Source organism: Melospiza georgiana, chromosome 22 (assembly GCF_028018845.1).
Source record: "Melospiza georgiana isolate bMelGeo1 chromosome 22, bMelGeo1.pri, whole genome shotgun sequence".
NCBI lineage: Eukaryota > Metazoa > Chordata > Aves > Passeriformes > Passerellidae > Melospiza > Melospiza georgiana.
Genome location: NC_080451.1, coordinates 5,798,014 through 5,820,565, shown reverse-complemented (window position 1 = coordinate 5,820,565; position 22,552 = coordinate 5,798,014). Strand labels below are relative to the sequence as shown.

The following is a 22,552-nucleotide window of genomic DNA, read 5'->3' as shown; positions in this document are numbered from 1 at the left end:
TGCCAGGGCAGGAGCACCTTTCACTGTGCCAGGGTGCTCCAAGCCCCAGTGTCCAACCTGGCCTTGGGCACTTCCAGGGAAGTGTCTGCACTTCCCACAGCTGCTCTTGCCCCCAAGGTGAGTGGTCGGTCCAAGGGCCAGTGGCTCTGGATTTGAGACCATGAAACTCTTGGGATGAAGCCCCAGAGCTGCTGGAGTGGGGTCTTTTCCCGCTGAAAAAATGTGTCATGGTGCTCCCAGATGTGGGAAAATGAAATGGACCATTCACACTCACCCACACAACTGACAAAGTCACACCAGGGTCACCCACCAGGGTCCCACACCTCTACCTGCCCACCCTTCACTAGTGATGCTTCTGGTTTCTTTTGCAAAAGTCACATGTAAGCAAAATGTACAATTTACAGTTTTAAATTTAAATGTACAATTTACAATTTTAAATTTAAATGTACAATTTACAATTTTAAATTTAAATTCTGCAGTTAACAGTTTAAAGTTCACTAAAATCACAATTTCTGCAACTGCCTTTTAAAATGCAGCCTGTTTCTCCAGTGTTGTTGCCTGCCTTTGGTTTCAGCCCTGCCACATCTCTGCTTTGGCACTGTGGTTTTAACACTCTGTGTTTCCTATGGAAAATGGCTTTTTTTGCAGGACTTCCTGGAGATCACACTGTGGAAAAGAAGTGAAATGATCAATTCCTTGTATTTGCTGCTGGAGGGGTGCAATGGGGGCTGTTCTTCACACCAAGTAGTGTTAAAACATCTCATGTGTCACATTTTCTACATCCTGTTCTGCAGTTATTTCAATTCCTTGGAACTTGGTGAAGCTTGGACAAAGAGGACAAACAGTCAGTTGTCATTTGGATCATGTTGGTTTCATTTTTTTAAAGTAACATGTCATTTAGGGTTTTTTTGGTTTTTGCTTTGATAGATAGATAGCAATCTCAGGCTCTGCTCTTAAATGCATTGAAAGGCTGAGGTTGGCCCTGTTCCATGTTTGTGTGATGCTCAATATGCTGATTTTAAAATCCAGTATCTACAGATAGATGAGAAGAAAGATCCCTTTACTACACCAACCATGAGGATTTTTTCTTGTTAATCTTCTTCTATTTTTATTTCACTTGGGTCATTTCACTGCTGTGGCACTTGTTGTTCTTTCAGTCTGAGCTACTTCATAACCCAAATTAATTTCCTTAAAAAGGAGAGGAGAAATGGGACTCTGTAAATAAGGTTTTGCACAGGCAGGTTCCAGCTTGTGGTGTTATTGCTGGCTTTGTAATGGCCTGTAGTTTAAATTAAAAAAAAAATTAACTTACAGTGTTTGGGCTTTTAATTATGCAGAAGATTAATTTTAATGCTGTAATGTCATTATGCACACATTAGCCAAGCCATTGGCTTTGGCAACATGGAAACAAGGAGTTCTCAAGTCATGTAAAAGATGAGTTGAAACTCAGATTTCTATTAAAAGCTCAGGGCTTCAAAGAAAGCACAAAGCTCTCCAAGTGGTTCTTTGTGCTCTACCCCTGATTTAATGATCCTGAACTATTGCATTTCTCTGCCAGCCTTCTTTTGAGCAATAATTTTCCAGTTCTTTCTTGGAGAGAGGAAGGAAGATTGAAATAACATCATCTGAGGCTGCCTGCTAATTCAGGAACAAGGAGCAGCATGTCTGCCATATACATTGGAAAATCCAGCTGCTGACCCTCAGGAGCAAGGAGAAGGGGTTATATTGTTGTGTTTTTCTTGGACTAAAGGCTGAGAGATTTTTTTATGATCTCTGGAGTTAGGATTAAACCTGGGATAAGGGAAACTGCTCGAGCACATGGTGGTAGCTGTGAGCTCTGTGACTTTGTGCAATATTTCTTTGGGGTTTTCAGCAGAATGGTGTTTTTATTGCAGAGCTTGGCCACAAATCATGCCCCTGCTTTCCCTTTAAAGGGAGCTGAGCTGGGACAGTGCTGGGATAATCTCATTGCTGCAGCAGCTCCTCCTGCCTGTCCTTTTCATAGCTATGACCTGGCCTGCCTGATGTTGGGAATGAGACCTTCATCCCCTCCTCCCTGAGCTGCTGGGGCAGCATTGCCAAGGCTGGATCCTGTATTTTGGGAGGTGGCAGCTTTCTGGGGATGAGCAAAGGGATTTGCCTCTTCCTGCAGATTTCTACAGGACACAGCTTCTGTCCAACAGTCAGGGAAACCAGACTTGGATTTTTTGCTCTGTCAAGCTCTTTGGCAAGAAAGAAAATACATTCAGACTCTTAAGCATCTTTATGCTGCAGCAGTTTTTTTTTCACAGCTCCACAAAAGGACTTGGTCAGTGTTTGCAGGGAGAGGCTGGAGCTGAGTTAATCCTGAGGGGATCCAGGGGAGCCTCCATTCCTCCTTTTCCACTGGCATCAGGTCTCTACCACATTTCCAAGGTCAGGGGATTCTGCTGGAGCACTGGGAGTGCTGTCCAGGGCAGTCTGAAATTAAAGGTTTGCTCCTCTTTCCAGTCCTAAAGTAAATCTGTGCTGTCACTCCTGTTATCTCCCTTGGCTTTGGAAGCTGTGATAAGAGCTCAGAGTGTTGGTTGGGTTTCTGGTGTCCCTTCTTCAAAGGAATGAAATGAGCTGAAAACAAGGTCTGGAAGTGTGAACAGTGGCAAAAGTGAACCTGCATTTGGGCAGGACTTAAACTATTGGAGAGGACATGAAGTTGCTCAACTTGGGGACAGGAAAATGGAAAAGAAGAGCAGAAGTGTCTGGAGTTGTCCCTTTCCAAGAGCCAAACTGGACACATTACTTTGTATTTCCCTACAGCCTCCCAGATGAAACTCCATCTTCAGATGAATAACACAAATATCCATTGTTGGATCTGGGGTGTGGGAATGTGTGCACCCAAACTCACATCAGTGCAAATTCTCCTTTGAGCTCCTGCAGCAGAAATGTGAACCTGACAGAAGAAAAAAAGAAATCTGGTGTCTGCTATTTTAAAAGGAGGGATTCTGCCTGCTCTGAGCACCCTCACAGCAAAGTTGGCAGCTTTGGTGTTCAGTCTCTGTCTGTGAGTGACTGGATCACCATTCCCTGCTCATCAGCATCACTGGTTGTGTGTCCTGGTGAAAAGGGGAAGATTTGGTGGTTTCAGAGCACTAAAGCTCTGAGCAGGGCAGGGTGTTGTACCCAGGGCTGGTTCCTTGCTGCTGACCCTGTTCCTGCTCTGAGCATCCACAGGGGACACGTTCCCCCATTCCCAGGGCACAGGTTGTGTCCCTGCCTCCTCAGGAATTCTTGCCTGAAGTTTTTAGGACAGACAGAGCTGTATCTGCAAGGGGTAAGAGCACATGCTTTTTATTTAATTCCTACTCATCTGCTCTGCTGCTCTACAAGGAGAAAAGTAGCTTATCAAGAGAGGATCTGGGAGCTCCAATCTGCACTAAAAACATCACCCTGGCTAAAAGTCATCAACAAGAGTTGTTTTTTATTAAACTCTGGGATTTCCATAGCTACAGTGAGGGACCAGCACTTTCCAGGCAACAAAACAGGATAAATATTGTTGGTGGAGTGGAATTTCTGCAGAAGGTGCTACCACAGACCTGAGGCCTTTGATGTCCCCATTCTATCATGGCTATTAAAAGCAGCAAAGAAGAAAACAAGAGACTGATGTGTGTCCCAGGCAGAGCTCCTTGGGACACAAGAAGCTGAAAGAACTTAAAACACAAGGAATTCAAAGGGCTGTTTCTTGCAGAGCTCATTTATGAGATATATTTGTGGATTAAATAGCCCAGCTGTGGCGAGCCCTGGAGTTTCTGAGCTGAGGAGTCTCTAACGAGCAGCTTGGGCTGTAATTGGAAATTCCTTGGAGAAATTTCTCCAGCACTGAAACCTGCAGAGGCAGAAACATAAATCAGGTGTCGCCTTCTTCTTGATTTGCTGCCATAACCACTGGAATATATTTTCTTTTCCATGAGCTGGAAGGCGATGGTGAATCTTTGCTTTGGTCTTTCATGGCATGTTGGATAATAAAATAAAAATGCAAGAGCTGGTATTAATTTAGGCTTCACAGTTGGCACCACATCAGAGGGGAGAGGCCTCGTGCCCTGCTGGATGGGTGTGAGCTTGTGGGTGGGTAAATCTGTGGGAAGATGTTCCACAGGGAACGTGACACAGCTGGAGAAATGGCTGAGGGAGCACTGGGCCTGCTGAGCAGATCCTGCAGGGCTGGGAGGGGTGTCCAGGGCAGTCTGGAATTCAGGGTTTGCTCCTCTTTCCAGTCCTAAAGTAAATCTGTGCTGTCACTCCTGTTATCTCCCTTGGCTTTGGAAGCTGTGATAAGAGCTCAGTGTTGGTTGGGTTTCTGGTGTCCCTTCTTCAAAGGAATGAAATGAGCTGAAGACAAAGTCTGGAAGTGTGAACAGTGGCAAAAATGAACCTGCAATTGGGCAGGACTTAAACTATTGGAGAGGACATGAAGTTGCTCAACTTGGGGACAGGAAAATGGAAAAGAAGAGCAGAAGTGTCTGGAGTTGTGCCTTTCCAAGAGCCAAACTGGACACATTACTTTGTATTTCCCTGGACACATTACTTTGTATTTCCCTACAGCCTCACAGATGAAACTCCATCTTCAGATGAATAACACAAATATCCATTGTTGGATCTGGGTTGTGGGAATGTTGGCACCCAGACTCACAGCAGTGCAAATTCTCCTTTGAGCTCCTGCAGCAGAAACGTGAACTTGACAGAAAAAAAAAAGAAATCTGGTGTCTGCTATTTTAAAAGGAGGGAATACTGAGCAATGTCTCCAGAGATCTCTGGAGATCCACCCCAGGCAGCTCCACAGCACAAACCCCCAGGCTGATGGAAGTCGTGGGATTTAAGGCAAGAATCATTCAGGAGGCTTGGCAGGATTGCAGCCTCTACAGAGCTCACTTTTGCCAAAAAAAGCTGGAAAAAATGTATACTTGAGCAGCAGTAATGTTCACATCCTGACAGCTGAGGAAGGAAACACCCCAGACCTTTGGCAGCCCCAAATCCGTGACCCCTGAGTTTATTTCTGTGTGGTTAAAAATGAAATGTTATTTTACACCATGGATGGTTTCCATGGTTTGGGTTTGAGGGCAGTGGAGTTCTGTCAGATTAAAAACTTTGGGATTGATCAGTTAAATTACTTGGCTGGGGCAAAATTGAGGTTATTGCTTTGCAGCCTAATCCCTTCTTGGAGAAACCCTTGGGAGTGTTTGGTGACATCCCCAAACAAGGCTGGAAACAGCTCTTGGAAAAGGGCTCAGCTTTCACTGAATTTAGCAGATTTTGTGATGGAGGGAACTGGGGAAGCCTGTCTTAGGTGTGAGTTTTGCTGAATTCCAGGAATTACCACGTGCATGGACACTGACCATCCCCAGCCTTGGTTTTGCCCCTGGATACTGGGAACAATAATTGGGCTGTTCCTGCCAAGGGAGCTGCCTGGAGCAGCAGCAAAGGCTGATCCCTGCTGGGGGAGACAAAGCTGTGCTGCAGTCTGGGCCTGCTTGGCCCTTCCTCTCCCCTCCTTTGAGCCCCAGGAAATTCAGGATTTGTGCTGGGGCTCTGCCCTGCCCTTAGAGCCTCTCCATAGGGAGACACAATGGATGGGATGGGCAGGACCTGGAGCTTGGGAGATCTGGGGGATTTTTCCAGCTGTTGGTTCTGTGAACAAGGAGATGATGTTTCAATACTTAAATAAGACTTTCCTTTTTTAATTGACTTTGCTTTTGAGGTGTTCAGCCTGAAGATAAGAGTCTTCCATCAGTGCTGGTAGCTCCTGTTGCTCTTTGGGTGGGCCTGGATGTGGTGATTCCCCTGGGAATCTGCAGGTCCATGGTCACCCTCCAAACAGGGAAACACCCTGGAGAAGCCACAGAAACTCCTGTGAATTCTTTGGGGAATGCAGCAAATCCCATTTGCTCCATGCCCTCAGGAACAGAGCTGGCTGTTACTAACTCTTCTTATTTATAGAGAAGAACCTTTCAAAATTCTGGTTTATTGTGATAAAGGAAATGCACACTGGGTTTTTCCACAGTATCTGCTGGAAACCAAAAGCAGAGCTGGAAATCTGTTTGCAGTAATCTTCAGTCACAAAATCAATCCCATTTACACTCTGTTAACTGGGCATGTGTGCCTGGGATCCGAATTTAAACTGGGAGCATTTGCCACAAATTAGGAGCAGATTGGATTAATGGGTTTGTCTCCTCTTAATATATTGTGTGGTTTCTTCTACGCTTTAGGGGGAAAACACGATTGGAGTAAATCAGTGCTGATCTTGGGAATACTCTGTGGTGTTTCCTTTGACTCAGTTGGCCAGGGAGATCATTAATGCTGGAGTTACAACCTGCTTTTGAATTGAAATATAAATCCAGCTCAAAGCAGTGCTGCAGGATTGAAGGAGTTTTCCTTTTGGATGAGATACTGGAAGTTTCTGCTTGCTTATGGTTAATATTATAATGATGATAATTCTTGAGAAAATATGTTAAGAACAGCCTTCTCTCCCAGCCAGTACCTGGTCTGTCCAAAAACTTGACTTCCTGAAGGTTTTTTTCCCTGCATGATCCTTGTCCTGTTGGCAGTGACCTCCTTTGCTACCCCAAGTGCCATTTGAGGCTTGAATGAACAACTTGTAGAGCAATTCCTGTGTTTTCATGTATTTCTAGTGATTCTTATTGCTGCATTGAAAGCCCAAGTGGTGGAATCAAGCTGAATCCTCACAAGGCTGAGCTGCTTTGTTGTTCTGTGCCTCAGAGCAGCCCCTGGGAGGGAAGTTCATCCCCCCAGCCCCACCAGCCCTGTGCATTCAGGGCTGTAACAGATGCACCTTTCCATTGCAGCCCAAACCGCTGTAACTGCACCAAAGACCTGGAAGAAACCAAAAGAGCGGCCCCAAGGCACTGAGGAGGTGACAGAGGCAGAAACAGAGGTGAGAGGGAGCCAAAGTCCTGCTCTACCCATGTTTAAAGATGCTGTTCCTCTCTGGGTATTGTACTTTAGAGACATTGCTTCCTGATTGTCCCACAGGATCCAGGGCAGTTTTGGGGAGGAACTCTGCTATTCCTCAGCATCCTTTAAATAACAGGTGTCAGTCTGCTCCCTTTAAAGCTCTTCAGTTTTCTTTGGGTTTGCCTAATTTAATGATTATTACAGTGATAGAATCACAAACTGATTTGGGTTGGAAGGGCCCTTAAAGACTCACCTCATTCCAACCCCTGCCATGGCAAGGGACACCTTCCACTGGAAGGTTCCACTAAACTTCCACCAGCCTCCAGCACTGAGGAACCCCTTTCAGTGAAGGGTGAGGGAAAAGTGGTTTTGGATCCCTCAGCACTGCCCCATTTTGGTCCCAGGCCACCATCCTGACACTTGGCACAGGGACATCATGGCCAAGGATAGTTTTCCTGGTGACCAACTAGTGAAGAAGCTGATAAAGGAAAATGCTGAAGTTTTCAGGCAAAACCACCTCAAGAGTGATTAGATGAGTAAAGAAAAACTCCCTTGCTGCTGTTCTGGTAGAGGTATTGCAGCAGGAGGCTGTGCTTAATATCCTGGGTCAGTATGGGGTTAGAATCAATCAGAAAAGGAGCAAGAGAGTAAAAATGTGGAAGTTCAGACTGCCCAGTGTGTGGATAAAAGCTGAGGTTGGCCAGATGTGGTGCAGAGCAGGAGAGCAAAGGGGCTGCAGCAGCAGCTTCAGCCTCCACACTTTCCTCATCCTCCCCTGGAGGAGTTGTGTCTCCTGCACCACCTGGCAGTTCCACTGGGCAATTCTTCAGAGAATTCCCTTGAAAAACCTGCAAGAGGCGTTTTAGGATGTGGTGCAGTCAGGTAGGGAGGCAGAGGATCAGGAGCCTCCTCCAGAGCATCCTCAGTGAAGTTTCTCCTTTGTTCAGTGCTGAGAGGGGCTGGGATCTCTCCCGGGAGAAGCGATTCCGACGCCTCCTCGTGTGAATGCACAATCAGGCTGTGTCCTTGGAGAGCTCTAAAATTAACAGCCAGGGATACTATTAATGCTTTTTCCTGAAACTGAGATGCTGGCATTGTGGCTGGATCTCACACTGCCTTCCTTAGTGGCATCTGCTCCAGTTGACAGCAGGCATTTAAAGGAAGAACCCCCAAAACAAGCCCCACGTGCCCTTTACCACCCCTTTCTCATGGCTGGTAGGAGAAGAGGAAAGCAGAGTTGTGTTTCCAGGCTGGGATTGCTCATGGCTTAACAGTTCCCTCTGTCCAATCCCGTGGGGATTTCATGGGCAATGCTGAGTCTCTCCAGCTGCACCATTAATTATCAGTGGGTTATCCATGGGAATGAGCTGATAAATCACCTAGTGGCTCAGTGTGCTGTTCCATATCCCTGTGTAAGATGCATTTGTATTCCTGCTGCTCCCAAAAATGCCGTGTGAATCCATGAAGAGCCATTCCACGTGCACTGAATTTGTCAGGGTGTTTGTAACAAAACCTCTGCTCTGTCCCTGCTCCAGCCGAAGGAGGAGGAGGAACCTTCAGGGGACAAAGTACTTGAATCCGACCAGGAGAAAACGAGCCATGGGCTTGAGGCAGAGAGGGAACCCTCAGAGCTGAAAGCAGTGAAAGCCGTGGAGGAGAACGGGGAGCAGGAGGCAGAGCCGGTGCGGAACGGAGCCGAGAGCGTCTCGGAGGGCGAGGGCGCCGACGGCACCTCCGGCTGCACCGAGAGCTCCGCGGAGGGGACCCTGTACCAGTACAAACCAGGTAGGTGCTGCTGCTCTGCCTGCCCCTGCCAGGGCTGCTGCCACCCCGAGTGCCAGCCCTATGGGTGCTCCCATGGGGCTGGAAGGGGATTTGGTGTGCACTGTGTCAGCTATGCTGAGTTTTGCAACCCAGCAGGCCCTCAGAGATCTTCCACGGGGAAAAGGGTGTCCTGATTTAGGACAAATATGGGAGAAAACTTCCAAAGGAGGCCCCTCCAGAAAGCAAACCCACACAGCCCCTCTACCCAACCAGTTCCTCAGAGAGAAGTAGAAAGAACCTGTTTATTTAACAGGCACAGCACCCCCCAACACACAAAATGAACAATACCAGGTGACACCACTCTGTCACTGCTCTGAAAAAAATGACAAATTCAGAAGGTCTCTCTGGGAGTGTTCACTCTGTTATCAATCCCTCCTGTGCTGGGGCAGCTGCTGCAGCCACAAGGTGCAAACTCTCAGTGTTCCCAGGTCCCAGTCTGGAGCAGATTCGAGTAGGTCCAAAAAAAGGGAAAGGAGAAACAGTCCAGGGAAAAATCAGACTGTTTAGCTAAACTAACTAATGAGCAGAAGCAAAAAGCAAGAGTAAAGCAAAAATCCAAGCAAAAAGCAAAAGCAGCACCATGTACTGCCCCATCTCTGTGTCCCACCAGCTGTGGGGGAGCAGCTGATAACAAAACCAAACCAAACCATTCGCTCTTCAGAGCCAGTCTTGAAGGCACAGAACAAATCCAGCATCAACAGAACACACAAATGGGGATACAAGCATCATAACATCACCCTAGGACAAGGGCAAAATGGTTTTTGTCTCACTGAGAAGAGAAAATCATGAATTCCTTGACATTTTTGTGCATTTGGATGCTGGCTACAGCACTGTGGAAATGACAGAGAGTTGATTCCTGTGTGATTGACAGCTGGAAACCATCCAAAAAATTTCACATAAACCAATATACTTCTGAAATAAGAGGTGGTTAAATAAGAAATGAAAGTGCTCATTGGGTCCTAAATACAAATGTGTGCATTCATAAAGATTTAATTTCCTGGCTAAACAATTGCATGGATCTTTGGATTTCTACAAAAGTAAGGAAAAGAAAAAGTTTGTGGTTTTGGATCCAGGCACTGCCCAGCTCAGTCCCAGTGATTAGGGTATAGGACATCTATAGAGCATTTTTGTTATTTATGAAGACCTAACCTTTTTTGTTATTTATGAAGATTTTGTAATTTATAGACCTGAACCTCAATTAATCCACTTCATTTAGAGAGAACTTGAGACCAACTTCTCAGTTGCTCCCGATTTTTAAGCAATTTCTTATTTAAGTGAAGCTCCCTCCAAATAAAGTAGTCATTTTTTAGGAGCCCAGAAATTAAAGAGAATAATAATAATACGAAAGGACCTGGAGGACCTGGTGAACAAGGAGCCACCACCATTAAGGGACTCCACTGCAGTGGTTATTTGTGCACCACTTTGTTCTGACAAAGACCTCAATTGCTTTGGTTTTATTAATTCAGCACAGTTATATTGCAAGGGGAAAACACAGAGGCCTCTTGATAGCTCATCACACTCAGGGTACCTGAGCAGTTCATTGGCCACTCCTGAAGTTCATCCATAATTCATCAGCTGGTGCAGTCAGAACAATCCCAGTTGTGTCCAGCTGTCCTTTCACTCAGCTGGAAGGGTTGGATGGATCCCTGGGAAAGCATCATACATCAGACTTGTGCAAGTCCTCAATTTCAGCTCTGCTCTTCTGAGAAAGGGGAATTTCTGCCTTTGGAGGAATTGTGTGTTTCATCCCTGTCTCTTCCTGCATGGGGGATCCTTCCTGTGATGCTGCCCAGCTGCTGTTCACATTCAAACAGCTCATTGAGAGCTTTGCAGGAGAAGGAAACTACACCTAAACTGCTTGTTGTTGTGGTGGAGCTTTTCCATGGTAAATGACAGGTACAGTGGGCAGGCCAGGAATTGCAGCCAGGATCCAGCCAAGCCATTTCTGCACCCCTGGATCCTGAAGCTCCGTGGAGATAAAACTGCATGAAGAGCTAAAGTTTGCACTCACTTCTGTGTATTTTCATTCCCAGTTTTTAAAACCCATCATTGGAGTAAGTCCCTGCTCGTGGCCTCTGCAGGGGTGCAGATGGTGAGATCCCAGAGATCCAAAGCCAGGGCTCAGGGAATGAAAAAAGGGAATAATAAATACCTGAAGGGCTGATGAGTGCTGAGTAATGCAGTCTGGCATGAAGGAGCTCCAAAGGTAGCATCTCATACAGATGTTTTCCTTCAGATAAAACATGTTTTCTTCCCTAATTTCAAACAAACTGTGTGGCCAGTGCTGAAAATCCCATCTCCAGACCACCAGAGGCTGACTTACCTTGTGCTAAAGTGGCTGGAGGTTTATGCTGTGATTTGCACCAGGCAGGGTCCTCCCCACCCAAAAAGCTCAATGTAAAACAGGTGGAAAGTTGTGGTTCCCAGATCATGGCCTGTGGTTGTGGCTTCTCCTGTTTCTGCTTGTTATTTCCAGCCAGGATTGTTCACAGTTCATGGTTTCACATTTTCAGAGGGTGTTTTTGTTCCATGCTCTGCTCTCCTTGACTTCATGTTTATGACTTCCTTTTACACCAGACAAACCCCTTTAACTTCTGCATTTTCACACAGAAACAGGGAATTGTCCCCATTCTACCATATCCCACAGGAGAGCAGAAGTCAAAGTTGCATACATGGGTTAGAACTGGAATTAGTGCCCAGACCTGGGTGGAGTTGGACCTGGCTCTTGTTCATGTCCCTTTAATGTTTCACGTGTTGCCTTTCTCTCTCCCTTCAAAATGAAAATCAAATTAAATTGAAACATCCCAGGCTGGTGCAGCATCCTCATCCCTTTGGGTTTACCAGGACCACATCTGGGTGAGCAGGGGGTTTGTTTGCTGTGACTCTCAGGGATTTCTCTCCCTATAGAGCAGTGGAAGCCCCTGGACCCCGAGGGGAAGAAGCAATACGACCGGGAGTTCCTGCTGGACATCCAGTTCATGCCTGCCTGCATCCAGAAGCCCGAGGGGCTGCCTCCCATCAGCGACGTGGTGCTCGACAAGGTGAGAGGAGAGCCCATAAAACAGGTATGTGCAGGGTTTTGATAGAAATAAAGATCCATAGTGCCTCATTCCTGATCCATTTCCATGCCAGGTTTTAGTGGGAAGTGGGAATAGTTGGTCTCATCTCAAAATTCTACATATAGAGGTGTTGGTGCCTGATGAATGTGCACAGATGATTAAAAACTGAAGCATTTTTGATAGTCTTTATCTAGATTAAGTTATACCAGGATGTTATTAAAATTTAAAATTACCCAGCCATGAAGAGCTGAGGATCCAAGCAAGGCTGGATGGAGAGGCAGTGGCTTCTGTTAGATCAATTAATTGATCTATTAGATCAGTTAAAAGGCAGAGAGAAGCTTTTGGGCAAACTGTTTTTGATCTGAAGCAGTTTCTTCACTATTTGTAATCTGATCTAATAAAAGATCTTTAAGAACTCCATTCTGGGGCAGTTTTGGGATTTCTCTCCAGCTTCATCTCAGAGCTGGAGGTCTGGGCTTAGTGAAACACTTGGGATTTCTGAGTGCTGACACCAAGGCCTTGTTCTGCTCTCACAGAGAGCTGGAGAGTTCCTTGGCTTTGATGGAGCCACGACAGCCTCACTCTTGAGACTCAGGGATGTGGGTGTGCAGAAACATTTCCACTGTGGGTTTCATACCCAGGCAAATTGTAAAATGCAGCTTTATTGCCAAAATTATTTCATCTACGTTCTGCTTTCCCATGATTGTTTCTCACTGTTCTGTGTTTGAGCTTCCTGGGCTCAGTTGCCCATCTCTCATGTTGGCACAAAAGCCATTGCTTTGAGGGAAGGTGGCAGTTTCATGCTCCTGAACCAAGACAGGCCTGTGTTACTATGATTTTATCCTTTAAATATTTCTGAGCTCCACCTGTTTCCTCAATAGTCTCCTAAAGATACGTTTTAAATTAATATATTTTATGAATGAATGATGTTTTAAATTAAATACTTATTTTTAGCACGAGTGCGGATGCCTAAAACTTGAGCAGTTTGTTAATTTGGCTGTTAGGAATGACTGCCATGCTTTAGCAGATGCTGTGTGTGGATTGCATGGGCTGAGCATTCCTGTGTGTGTGCTCTGCTCGTGGCACAGGTCAGTCAGCCCAAGCTGCCGCTGAGGACTCTGGACCCCCGGATCCTGCCACGAGGCCCCGACTTCACGCCAGCCTTTGCTGATTTTGGGAGGCAAGCCCCCGGGGGAAGAAACGTGTCTGGAAGTGTGAGTTTACCCCAACTTGCTCATTTCAAAGCTGGCCCTAACACTGATGAAGTCCCTCCTCAGTGGGACTCATGTTTGCTTTTGGGCCTCTTGCAATGCGCCGGTGGTTCTGGTTTTGTCGGGATGAATGCAGGGGTGATGTTTGCTCGGTGGACAAAATGTGGGGGAATTGGGAACGGTTGTGGATGTTTGTCACGGGGAGCTGTTGTTTGGGAAGGGTTTGTCTCCTTCCTGTTTCCCTGTGGGAGAGGTGGAAGCGTTTCCACACCAGGACCCGGCAGTTGCGTGCGCGGTCGTGCGTTCGTCGTACAACAGACCCGGCGTCAGCGTCACAACCCTGGGGGCTGTGCTGCAAAACACCCCCAGAGCAAAGAGATTTTACTAACAAACTAAATCCAGCCAGCACCTGTGTGTTCCTGCTTTCTCTGTGCTTCCACATGTTGCTTTGGTCACTTCATTCCTTGTTTTTCCACTTTTCTGCTGCTTTTCTTCCATTTTCCCTTCTTCTCCCTGTGTCTGGCTTTGTCCACCCTCTGAAATCCCCCTGTGAGTTCTTCACTCATGCCTCTGCCATGTCTTTTCCTGGGGCACAGGTGCCCCCAGTCAATGCTACTGGAGGAGGACGCTGCCACCATTAGGGACAATCACTGATTTTCAGCTGTTGAGCTGCTTCTGCTGTGTCCATCTGGATGTGTCTAACGACACAGCCATCGTGGAGCTTTCAAATCTGCTGGTTCCAGAAGAGTTCCCCGAATCACCCCAACTTCCAAGTGTGCAGATTTCCAGGAGTCAAACCCAGCGATTTTGGGTCAATGCAATAGCTCTGGTTTGGGAGCAGCCTCGTGGCCAGTGCCTCAGTTCGGGGGTGCACCCCTGTGTCCTGGAGTTGCCTGGGTGCCACAGTTTCTCTTGGAGCACCACCTGGTCTGCAGAACCCGGCGAGGTCGCGGTGTTGGCCGCGTTTGGGCCGCACTGTGGTGCCTCCCTCCTGTCCCGTCAGCGCTGAGTGTCCCGAGCCCTGCGGCGCCCGCGTAACGCCGCTGTCGCTCTTTGTCTCTCCGCAGGCCTGCAAAGTGCAGAGCACCCCTGGATTGCCCTCCCTGGCTCGGTGCGGGCCCCCATCATGCCCTCTCTTGGTCTCGCCTCACCCACCATTGAGGAACCTGCCGATAGGGGTAAGCCAAATCCCCCCCTCTCCCCCCAGCCTTTGCACCTTTTTGTAGAGTTGCCTTTTTTCCCCAACACCCACCGTTGATAAAGAACGACTGGCAGAAAACTTTACAAAAAGGTGCAACATTGTTTAAAAAAAAAAACGAAACAAGACTTGCGTTGTACCCCTCTAGGCAGTCTTCAGTGGTGGGTGGGACATCACCAGCTGAGGGCATGCTGGGACGTTGGCCCGAGCGGGATCCGCGAGGGTCTGCACTTTGCAGACCTGTGGAAAGGGGGAGAAAAGGTAAGTCCCGCTTACCCCGTTCATTTGGAGCATTCAGCACGTAACATACATCTTACATTTGCGCCTTTGCAGAGCAGAGCCTCTCCTTGCCTTGTTCTGGAGGAGGGCTGGAAGGTGCCGTGGTTTAACCAGCCTGTCCTCGACGCCGGCGGTTGTAGGATCAGAGGGTTCTGAGCCCAGCAGTGGCAGACGTTCCCTCTCGTGAGCATGGCCACCCCTGCGTGTGCTGCCTGTCCCCAGCCATCCCACCTGTGCACAGGCCATGCCATCAACCATCCATCCACTGCCTCTTCCTTGCCCCAGTAACGTGGAGCAGCTCAGCGCTAACCGCTTCCGGCACGTTGAGCGTCTTTTGTTTCGCTTCTTTGGCTTTTGTCTTTGTTTCCCTCTTTTTGCTTGAACGTGTTTTTTATGACTGTCTCTGCCACTAACCAGTGTTGTGTCAGACAGTGGGGTGGAGCTGCACAGGACAGGGTGCAGCTGGGAAGGCTCTGTGGTGTAGGCAGGGTTAGGTGAGCGTGGCAGGCGAGGAGATGCAAACTCAGAGATGTGGGGCTGGAGCAGACGGGTCTGTCGGTGCACAGGCTGCGTTGGCTTTGTCCTTCCTGAGAGGTGATGGAAACTGAAATCACCTCAGTTCCTGTTCCTGGGAGGAACAACCCCTCCCACCATGGAAGATCAATTTCACTGTCTGCATTCAAAGCCTCTTATAGAGAGAGAAGCACTTCCTTAATTCCTTGGATGGTTTCTAAAGTATTTCCATGACTTGCAGCCTGGGTGGGAGCACCAGGCCAGTCTGTGCTGCTGTGAGCCTTTGGCTCCTCTGCAGGAGTCTTGTACCTTTGTCTTCCTGCTTTCCTTCCCTGTGTCTTCCTCTGGAAAAGAGGTCATTCAGATTAATGCAGGAGCACCTGGTACTTGTCCCATGCTCCAGAACCATCATTATTTACAGGAAGCCAGGCCTGAGCTCAGGCACCTCTTGAAGTTGCTGTAGAAATCTGGAGCCAAAAACCCCAGACCCCTAGACCATTTCTCTTAAAAGTTAGATCCTTCTAATTTGTTATTACATCTTCAAAGGAAGCTTCTATTCACTGATTAAAAACCTAATCACACAGTTTGAACTGAGTTTATTCACAGATATTAAAAACATACCATATCAAAGAAAATCGTCGTTGTGTTGATGCTTGAAAGGGCTCAAAGGCAGCTGGATGTGAGGAGGTGACATGTGACACACTGGGGCTCTGTGCACCCCTCAGTTGTCCAAGGGAGTCACCTCCCTCAGGGGTGGGTGGGTGTTTGCTGCACAGGAGCCTTTGCATGGACCCGTGCCCGAGGAAGCGCCGCCTCTGCGACTCCGTGCCCGTGTGTCACAGCCTGGAGTGTCTGGGGGGTCCTTCACACCAGAGCTGCCTCTGCAGGACATGGGGTGGCTGCAGGTCACCTCTCCTTGGCTTTGCCCCTGTTCTGGGGGGGATGAGCTCAAAGGTTTGGGGTTTCAGGGCACGCTGCAGCCTGGCTCTGATTCCAGAGCTGTCTGTGGGCAGGAGATGTGTGCTGAGCTCTGGCACACGTGGCTGTGCCCAGTCAGTTTCTGTGACACCATTGTCTGCTCCTTCAGCTGGAGGGAAGTCTCTTCTCTGCACGTGGGCAGCGTGGTCAGAGCCTGGGCAGCAGAGCTGTGTAACACCAGAGGTGCTGGGTGAAGGCAGGGCTGCTGCCAGGCCTTGCTGAGCCACACTGGTGTCACTCAGGGCTCAGGGTGGGGCACAGGAGGGATCAGTGTCTGCTCTAGGAAGGTGTCTGACACACAGAAACTCCTCAAGGCTCCCTGTTCCACTGTTGACTCCTCAGGAGTGATCAGTGAGGAGTCAACAATGATCAGCTGGTGTGGTTGTGCTACAAGTGGTTGGACTTGATGATCTTGGAGCTCTTTTCCAAGATAAAAGATTCTGTGATTACAGCATTCATGGGCCTTGTGCCCTGTGCAGTTGGAATAATCTGCTGGGCTATTTCTGTGCGTGGCAGGGGATGTGAACAGGGGTCTTTGTAAGCTGGGGGGAGCCCAGTGACACCCTGGCCCTTGGAGCCCTCTCCCAGGCACCATGGGAGCAGTCACTCCTCAGGGTGAGGTGTTGTCTTCTGACAACATCTTCCTCTGCTGCTGTTATCCCAAACCAGAGCTCCAGCCCTGCTGGTGATCCTGCACACATTTACCTTGTCAAAGGCAAGTGGTTCAACTCCCTCCTGCCTTTGAGAAGAATTTTGCCTTTCAATAACTACAAATCCAGGTTTGTGGCTGATGTATGACATAAGAGGCACCAGCCAAGAGCTCTTTCCTCCTATTCACTGAGGCTCTTCAAGTAACTGCAGTGGCCTTTTTGATGCTTGTTGAATCCCTTTGTTGAACAAAGCAGTCTTTGAAATGGCCCATCTTCCATGAGTGGCTGCTGAGCAGATTAATTACTGCTGTGGGAAGGACCAGGTTTGATAATGGAGTTTTGCTGCTTTAATTTGTACTTGAGGTTGACAATTTGTGATAAATGAGTTCAGACCAGTGAAGGAGCATGGGGGAAGAGCAGCCTCCCAGTAGCACCTGGTACCTTTAGCCCTTAATCAGATGGTGGAGAGGAGGTTTGGGGGTGTCTTGTGCCCCACCACTTGTACATGTGGTGAAACACTCCCCAGCTGTGGCAGGTCTTGTGCCTGTTCAGGAGGAGCATCACAGCACACAGGATTGCAGAGGTGCTCAGGAAGTTCCAAAGCACCCTGATTCCCTTTCTTCTGTGAAACCACCCAGAGTTTGTCCCATATCTGTTAGGATCCATATTTTTCATGCCCAGGAGTTGCAGTGATACTCCTTCACTGTGTTTTATGTAATTCCCATCTCAAAATGGCTTTGTTGGAAGCAGTCCCCAGTAAAACAACATTTCTGGCAGAGCTGCCAGTTTCTCATTGTCTAAGTGCTTGGGATGGCATGAAATACACCTGTAAGGGCTGAATTCTTGCACACCTTGCTGTGATGCCTCAGTTATGCAGTTTCTGATCCCAAAAGGCATTTTTGGCCAGTTGGGGTCAGTTCTGCCCCCTGTAGCAGCACCCAGAGCACAGCTGGGTTATGTAGGTTGTGTAGGCAGAGTCAAACCCAATCTCTCTGTTGGGAGGAGCTGCCCAGAGGAATGTGTTGGGTGTCTCCATGTTCCCTGTGAGCAGCCTGGAGCAGTGCTGGGTCACAGGGACTCCTGGTGTCCCAGCAGGACGTGCTGGTGCTCAGCAGTGCCGTCAGTGGGTGTTGGTGCTTGCCCTGGATGTGTTACCCAGCCTCAAGTGGGATATAATAAGGAATGTTTTTGTCCTAGTTGTTGAATGTTGGACCGAGGAGATCTCAGCCTGGCCAGAGGAGGGAGCCCAGGAAGATCATCACTGTGTGTGTGAAGGAGGATGTGCACCTGAAGAAGGCAGAGAACGCCTGGAAGCCGAGCCTGAAGAGGGAAAACCAAACTGAGGACCCAGAAAATGTCAAAACCCAGGTGAGAGCATCAGCAGGTCTGAGGTGCATCAGCTGCCCCAGGTAATGGAAAGTTGTCTTCCCTTTTGTATCAGACAGTGAAAAAGGGCAATGCATTCCAGTTGGAATCCCAGTTTTCCCCTATCTGATGGTATTTTTGTATGTTTATTCTTGTTTAAATGCCAGTCCTGTATATTAAGCAGAGAACACCACACAAGCTCCTGTCTCTCTTGCAGGATTGCTTCCCTACTGCTGTTTTACTGGAATATTTCTGTCTCTGTTCTAAAGCAAAGAGCATTACGTTCCCAGCACAGAACTTGGTTTTCATCTCCTTTTAGACCACATTTCTTCCCTGAATCCTCAGCAAGACTGAGGTTCCTCTGTGAAATCCCTCAGTTGGTCCTGCCCAGCCCAGCAGTGCTGTCTGGAGCTGCCTCTGTCCTTCTCCCCCTCCTCTCCTCCACGGGGCACTTGCTCTGGGAGGAGGTGTTTGTCTGGTGGCCAAGCTTGTAATTTGTAGGACAAGTTGGAATGGTCTTGAAGGACACTGGAATTCTGTTCTTGGAGCTAATGGTGGCATTGTTGGCCTCATTATCATCCTGGATAGGGAAAAATAAATACCTTCAAGTGAATTATAGCAGAGGTTGGTTACCTCTGGCTGAAGGAGACAGAGGCCACTCCCTGTTAATTTATATCTCATGGATTAAACTGATATAAAGAAGAGTATTTCTGAGAGGAAGGGATTTGTTGCACTTGACAAAAGCCCTTGGGTGTTCCCAGAACTCCTCCCTGTAGTCTTGGTCTTTGGTATCCAAGTGAGGAGTGGGGTTGGGCTGTGCAGAAACCTGTGGTGTGTCACAGGTTCCCAGCCATTCCTCCAGGGTGTCTCCATTCCCCTGTGGGAAGCATCCAGGCTCCTTCCTGAGCTCCACCTGCACCAGCTGTGCTGAGCCTGCGGCGTTTGTGTCCCTCAGGAGCTGTTCCGCAAGGTACGAAGCATCTTGAACAAGCTGACCCCCCAGATGTTCAACCAGCTGATGAAGCAGGTGACAGACCTGACGGTGGACACGGAGGAGAGGCTGAAGGGAGTCATTGACCTGGTCTTTGAGAAGGCCATCGACGAGCCCAGCTTCTCCGTGGCCTACGCCAACATGTGCCGCTGCCTGGTGACGGTAAGAGGAGACAGGAGCTGCCCTGGGCTCAGGGGCAGCCACAGAAACTGCAGAGAGCAGAGTGGTAGCTCCTGAGTGTGAGTGGGAATAATTAATGTGGAGTTTTTTTGTTGGCCAGGCCCAAGGGAGAGGGATTTGGAGCAGTTGTTGGGAGTTGAGGACTCCTTGCTCCACCTGGTTGCAAGATGAGTCTGGGAAGTTCATGGAATCACAGAAGCGTGGAACAGCATAGGCAGGAAAGGGAGCTTAGAGCTCTTCTCATTCCACCCCCTGCCATGGGCAGGGACAACTTCCACCATCCCAGGTTGATCCAAGCCTCATCCAAACAGGCCTTGGACACTTCTGGGGTGGGAAACCACAGCTGCTCTGGGCACCCTGTGCCAGGGCCTGCCCACCCTTCTGTGTCTGTCAGTTCCAAAGGAGCCCAGGATGAGCCAGGCTTTGCACAGATAATTCTCAGATGGTGAATTTGGGACAAAAGAGCCCCTTTTTCCCTCCTTCCCTAGGGAAGGAATATGGCTTAAGCCCCCAGCACAGAACAGGAGTGTTTTCAAGCAGAGGGTGTTTTTAAGGGATCATACGGATGGAAATGTAATTCATCCCCGGGCAGAGGTGGTGTCAGCCAAGTTTGGAGTGTGACTTTACATCTGCAATGTGAAACTCCACTGATAATCCTGATGTGAGGCTTTACTTTCACAGCCTTGCAGAGCCGTGCAGCTCAACATGAAGAGCAAAATAAATTGTTATGGATGACCCCTCCTCTGTGGAGTTTATCCCTATTTCTGCTGATGTTTTTTTCCTTCTCACTCCAGCTGAAAGTGCCCATGGCAGACAAACCTGGGAGCACAGTAAATTTCCGTAAGTTGCTGTTAAATCGCTGCCAGAAGGAATTTGAAAAGGACAAGGCTGACGATGATGTCTTTGAAAAGAAGCAGAAGGAACTCGAAGCTGCCACCACTGTAAGTGGTGTTTTTCTCCCTAAGTTCTCAGAGCTCCCTCAGAAAATTATTTCCTTTTGAAACAGCAGTTAATTTGGGGGGATTTTGGAGTTGAGACTTTTATTCTGTCACTTTGTCTGAGCATAATAAAAAATACTTGCCTTGACAGTGGGTTTATGTCACAGACATTTTTATGAAAAATCCTTCCCTTAGGATTGTTCCTCCTGAGAAGCTGAGAGGCCTCAGGAACAAAATGTAAACATTGATTATCTGCTGCTGTGGAATGCAACAGGTGCATCTGGGATTGGCCCATGTTGGTTGTTTCTAATTAATGGCCAATCACAGTCAGCTGGCTGAGACTCTCTGTCCGAGACACAAACCTTTGTTATGATTCCTTCTTTTTCTATTCTTAGCTAGCCTTGTGATGAAATCCTTTCTTCTATTCTTTTAGTATAGTTTTAATGTAATATATATTATAAAATAATAAATCAGCCTTCTGAAACGGAGTCAGATCCTCATCTCTTCCCTCAACCTGAGACCCCTGTGAGCACCGTCACAGGTTTATCCCAGCATCTTTCTGGGCTTTAGGAGTAAAAGAGAGAACAGTGTCTATGAAAGCAGAAGGGAGGGTAGGGAGGAGGTGACCACTTGTGCTTAACTGCAAAGTTCTTCAACAAAAATTCATGAAGGTTTTAGCCTAATGGAACTTGAGACAGAAGGCTGAAGGCCTCCCTCATCCCTGTACAAGGAAACCAGGAGATAATTGTCATTTAGCCTTCCTCCATATGAGAATTATGCCCAGAAGCTGCTGAACATCCCCACCACCAAACCTGTGGCTGCTCCCAAGCTTGAGTCCAACATAAATCCATATATAATCTACCTTTGTAATAAAAGTGACCAAGGGATGAGAGTTTTTAAAATATCTCATAATACCAAATATATGTGACTGCTACTCAGTCAGCTTCCTCTTTTTTGTCTCAATTTCATATGAAGATCCTCTTCATAAAACTGGATCTTTCACAGAGTTCTGTGCACTGGGAATGTGGTTTTGCAGAGCTGTTTTCCTGTTTTGCAGCCAGAGGAGAAGACACGGCTCCACGACGAGCTGGAGGAGGCCAAGGACAAAGCCCGGCGGAGATCCATCGGGAACATCAAATTCATCGGTGAACTCTTCAAGCTGAAGATGCTGACTGAGGCCATCATGCACGACTGCGTGGTGAAGCTGCTGAAGAACCACGACGAGGAGTCCCTCGAGTGCCTTTGCCGCCTGCTCACGACCATTGGCAAGGACCTGGACTTTGAGAAGGCAAAGGTGGGGCAGGAATGGGAGTGAGGGATGAGGTTCTCTGGGAGAGCAGAGCTGGAAAAATGGGTGTGGAGTGTTTTTGTTTGAAGATTTGTTTTTTCTTCAGGAATTTCCATATGGCATGAGGAAATCATCCACTCCTCTGTGGATGTTTCGTCATGACCTGGCCTCGCTCCCTGCTCTGTCATAGATTCTGTATCGTTTTCAGCTGTGTTCTCCAGTTGTTATTTCCAAAGATTTTATCCAAACACACAGCCCAGAAATGCTCAACGTTTCCTTTTTCCAAGTTGAATGTCCCTCTTCCTTTGTAGCTCCCAAAACATTTCCAGGTCAAGGTTTATGTTACCTACAAAAGCCACCGTGAAATGTCTTGTTCAGGTTAAATCTGCAACACCCTCATTAACCAGTCCAAACCCCACCTGAACCTTGGGGGTGCCTGTGTTTTGTGTCATCCTTGTCTCCAGATGTGCTGGGATGTGGCAGCTGTTCTGCATCCTCCTTCTCCCTTTTCCAGCAAATATATCTGCAGCACAGAGCACTCCAAGAGCTTCTCTTGGCACAGACACTCTGCTGCTCCTTCACAAAAACCAGCCTTGGGATGAACAACTCGAGGCTTTTGCCAGGAATCAGTGGGACTGGGCTCTGGAAACAAACAGAGCTAATTGTGTTCAGCTGCCCCGGGCAGGGAGTTCCCTCTGCACTCAGCATCTCAGGGATTGCAGCAGATCAGCCCTGAGCCTCAGGGGAAGGAATTTCCCAGGCTGTTCTGTGAGCAGTGACCAAACCAGCAGGGTTTATCAGCAGTCCCTGTGCTGTGAGTGAGATTCAGTTTCTCTGTGTGCTTTGGGAGGAAAACCAGGTCTGACTTCCAGGCTGGATGAGGCCTGAGTGCTGGTTTGGATTTTTGGAGCACTCTAAAAGCAACATGTTGGTGCTCTGCTGGTTCTGCCCCCTCGAGCTGGGGCATGGCAGGGCAAGGGAGCAATTCCAGAGGTCTCTGTCCTGCCCTTGGGATTGGTTATTTCTGTCAGTACTGACAGAATCCTTCTTAATGGGGTAGACATTTTATTATGTGTTTTTATTGAAACTGAACTGTTAGTCATAGTTTTAATTAAAACTTCTAAACAAAGTCC

The 22,552-nt window shown here is 48.0% G+C and overlaps 1 protein-coding gene across 3 annotated transcripts in view; it reads left to right on the top strand.

The window, feature by feature from the left end:
* The window catches only part of EIF4G3 (eukaryotic translation initiation factor 4 gamma 3), a 146,819-nt gene that overhangs the window by 101,444 nt on the left and 22,823 nt on the right, over positions 1 to 22,552 (top strand). For all 3 annotated transcript variants that reach the window (XM_058039277.1, XM_058039278.1, XM_058039279.1), the window contains 9 exons: positions 6,837 to 6,925; positions 8,481 to 8,730; positions 11,677 to 11,834; positions 12,917 to 13,042; positions 14,107 to 14,217; positions 17,855 to 18,025; positions 18,978 to 19,175; positions 19,988 to 20,134; positions 21,189 to 21,425. In XM_058039277.1, coding sequence (XP_057895260.1) covers positions 6,837 to 6,925; positions 8,481 to 8,730; positions 11,677 to 11,834; positions 12,917 to 13,042; positions 14,107 to 14,217; positions 17,855 to 18,025; positions 18,978 to 19,175; positions 19,988 to 20,134; positions 21,189 to 21,425 — 1,487 coding nt within the window. The remainder of the gene's footprint in view (positions 1 to 6,836; positions 6,926 to 8,480; positions 8,731 to 11,676; positions 11,835 to 12,916; positions 13,043 to 14,106; positions 14,218 to 17,854; positions 18,026 to 18,977; positions 19,176 to 19,987; positions 20,135 to 21,188; positions 21,426 to 22,552) is intronic.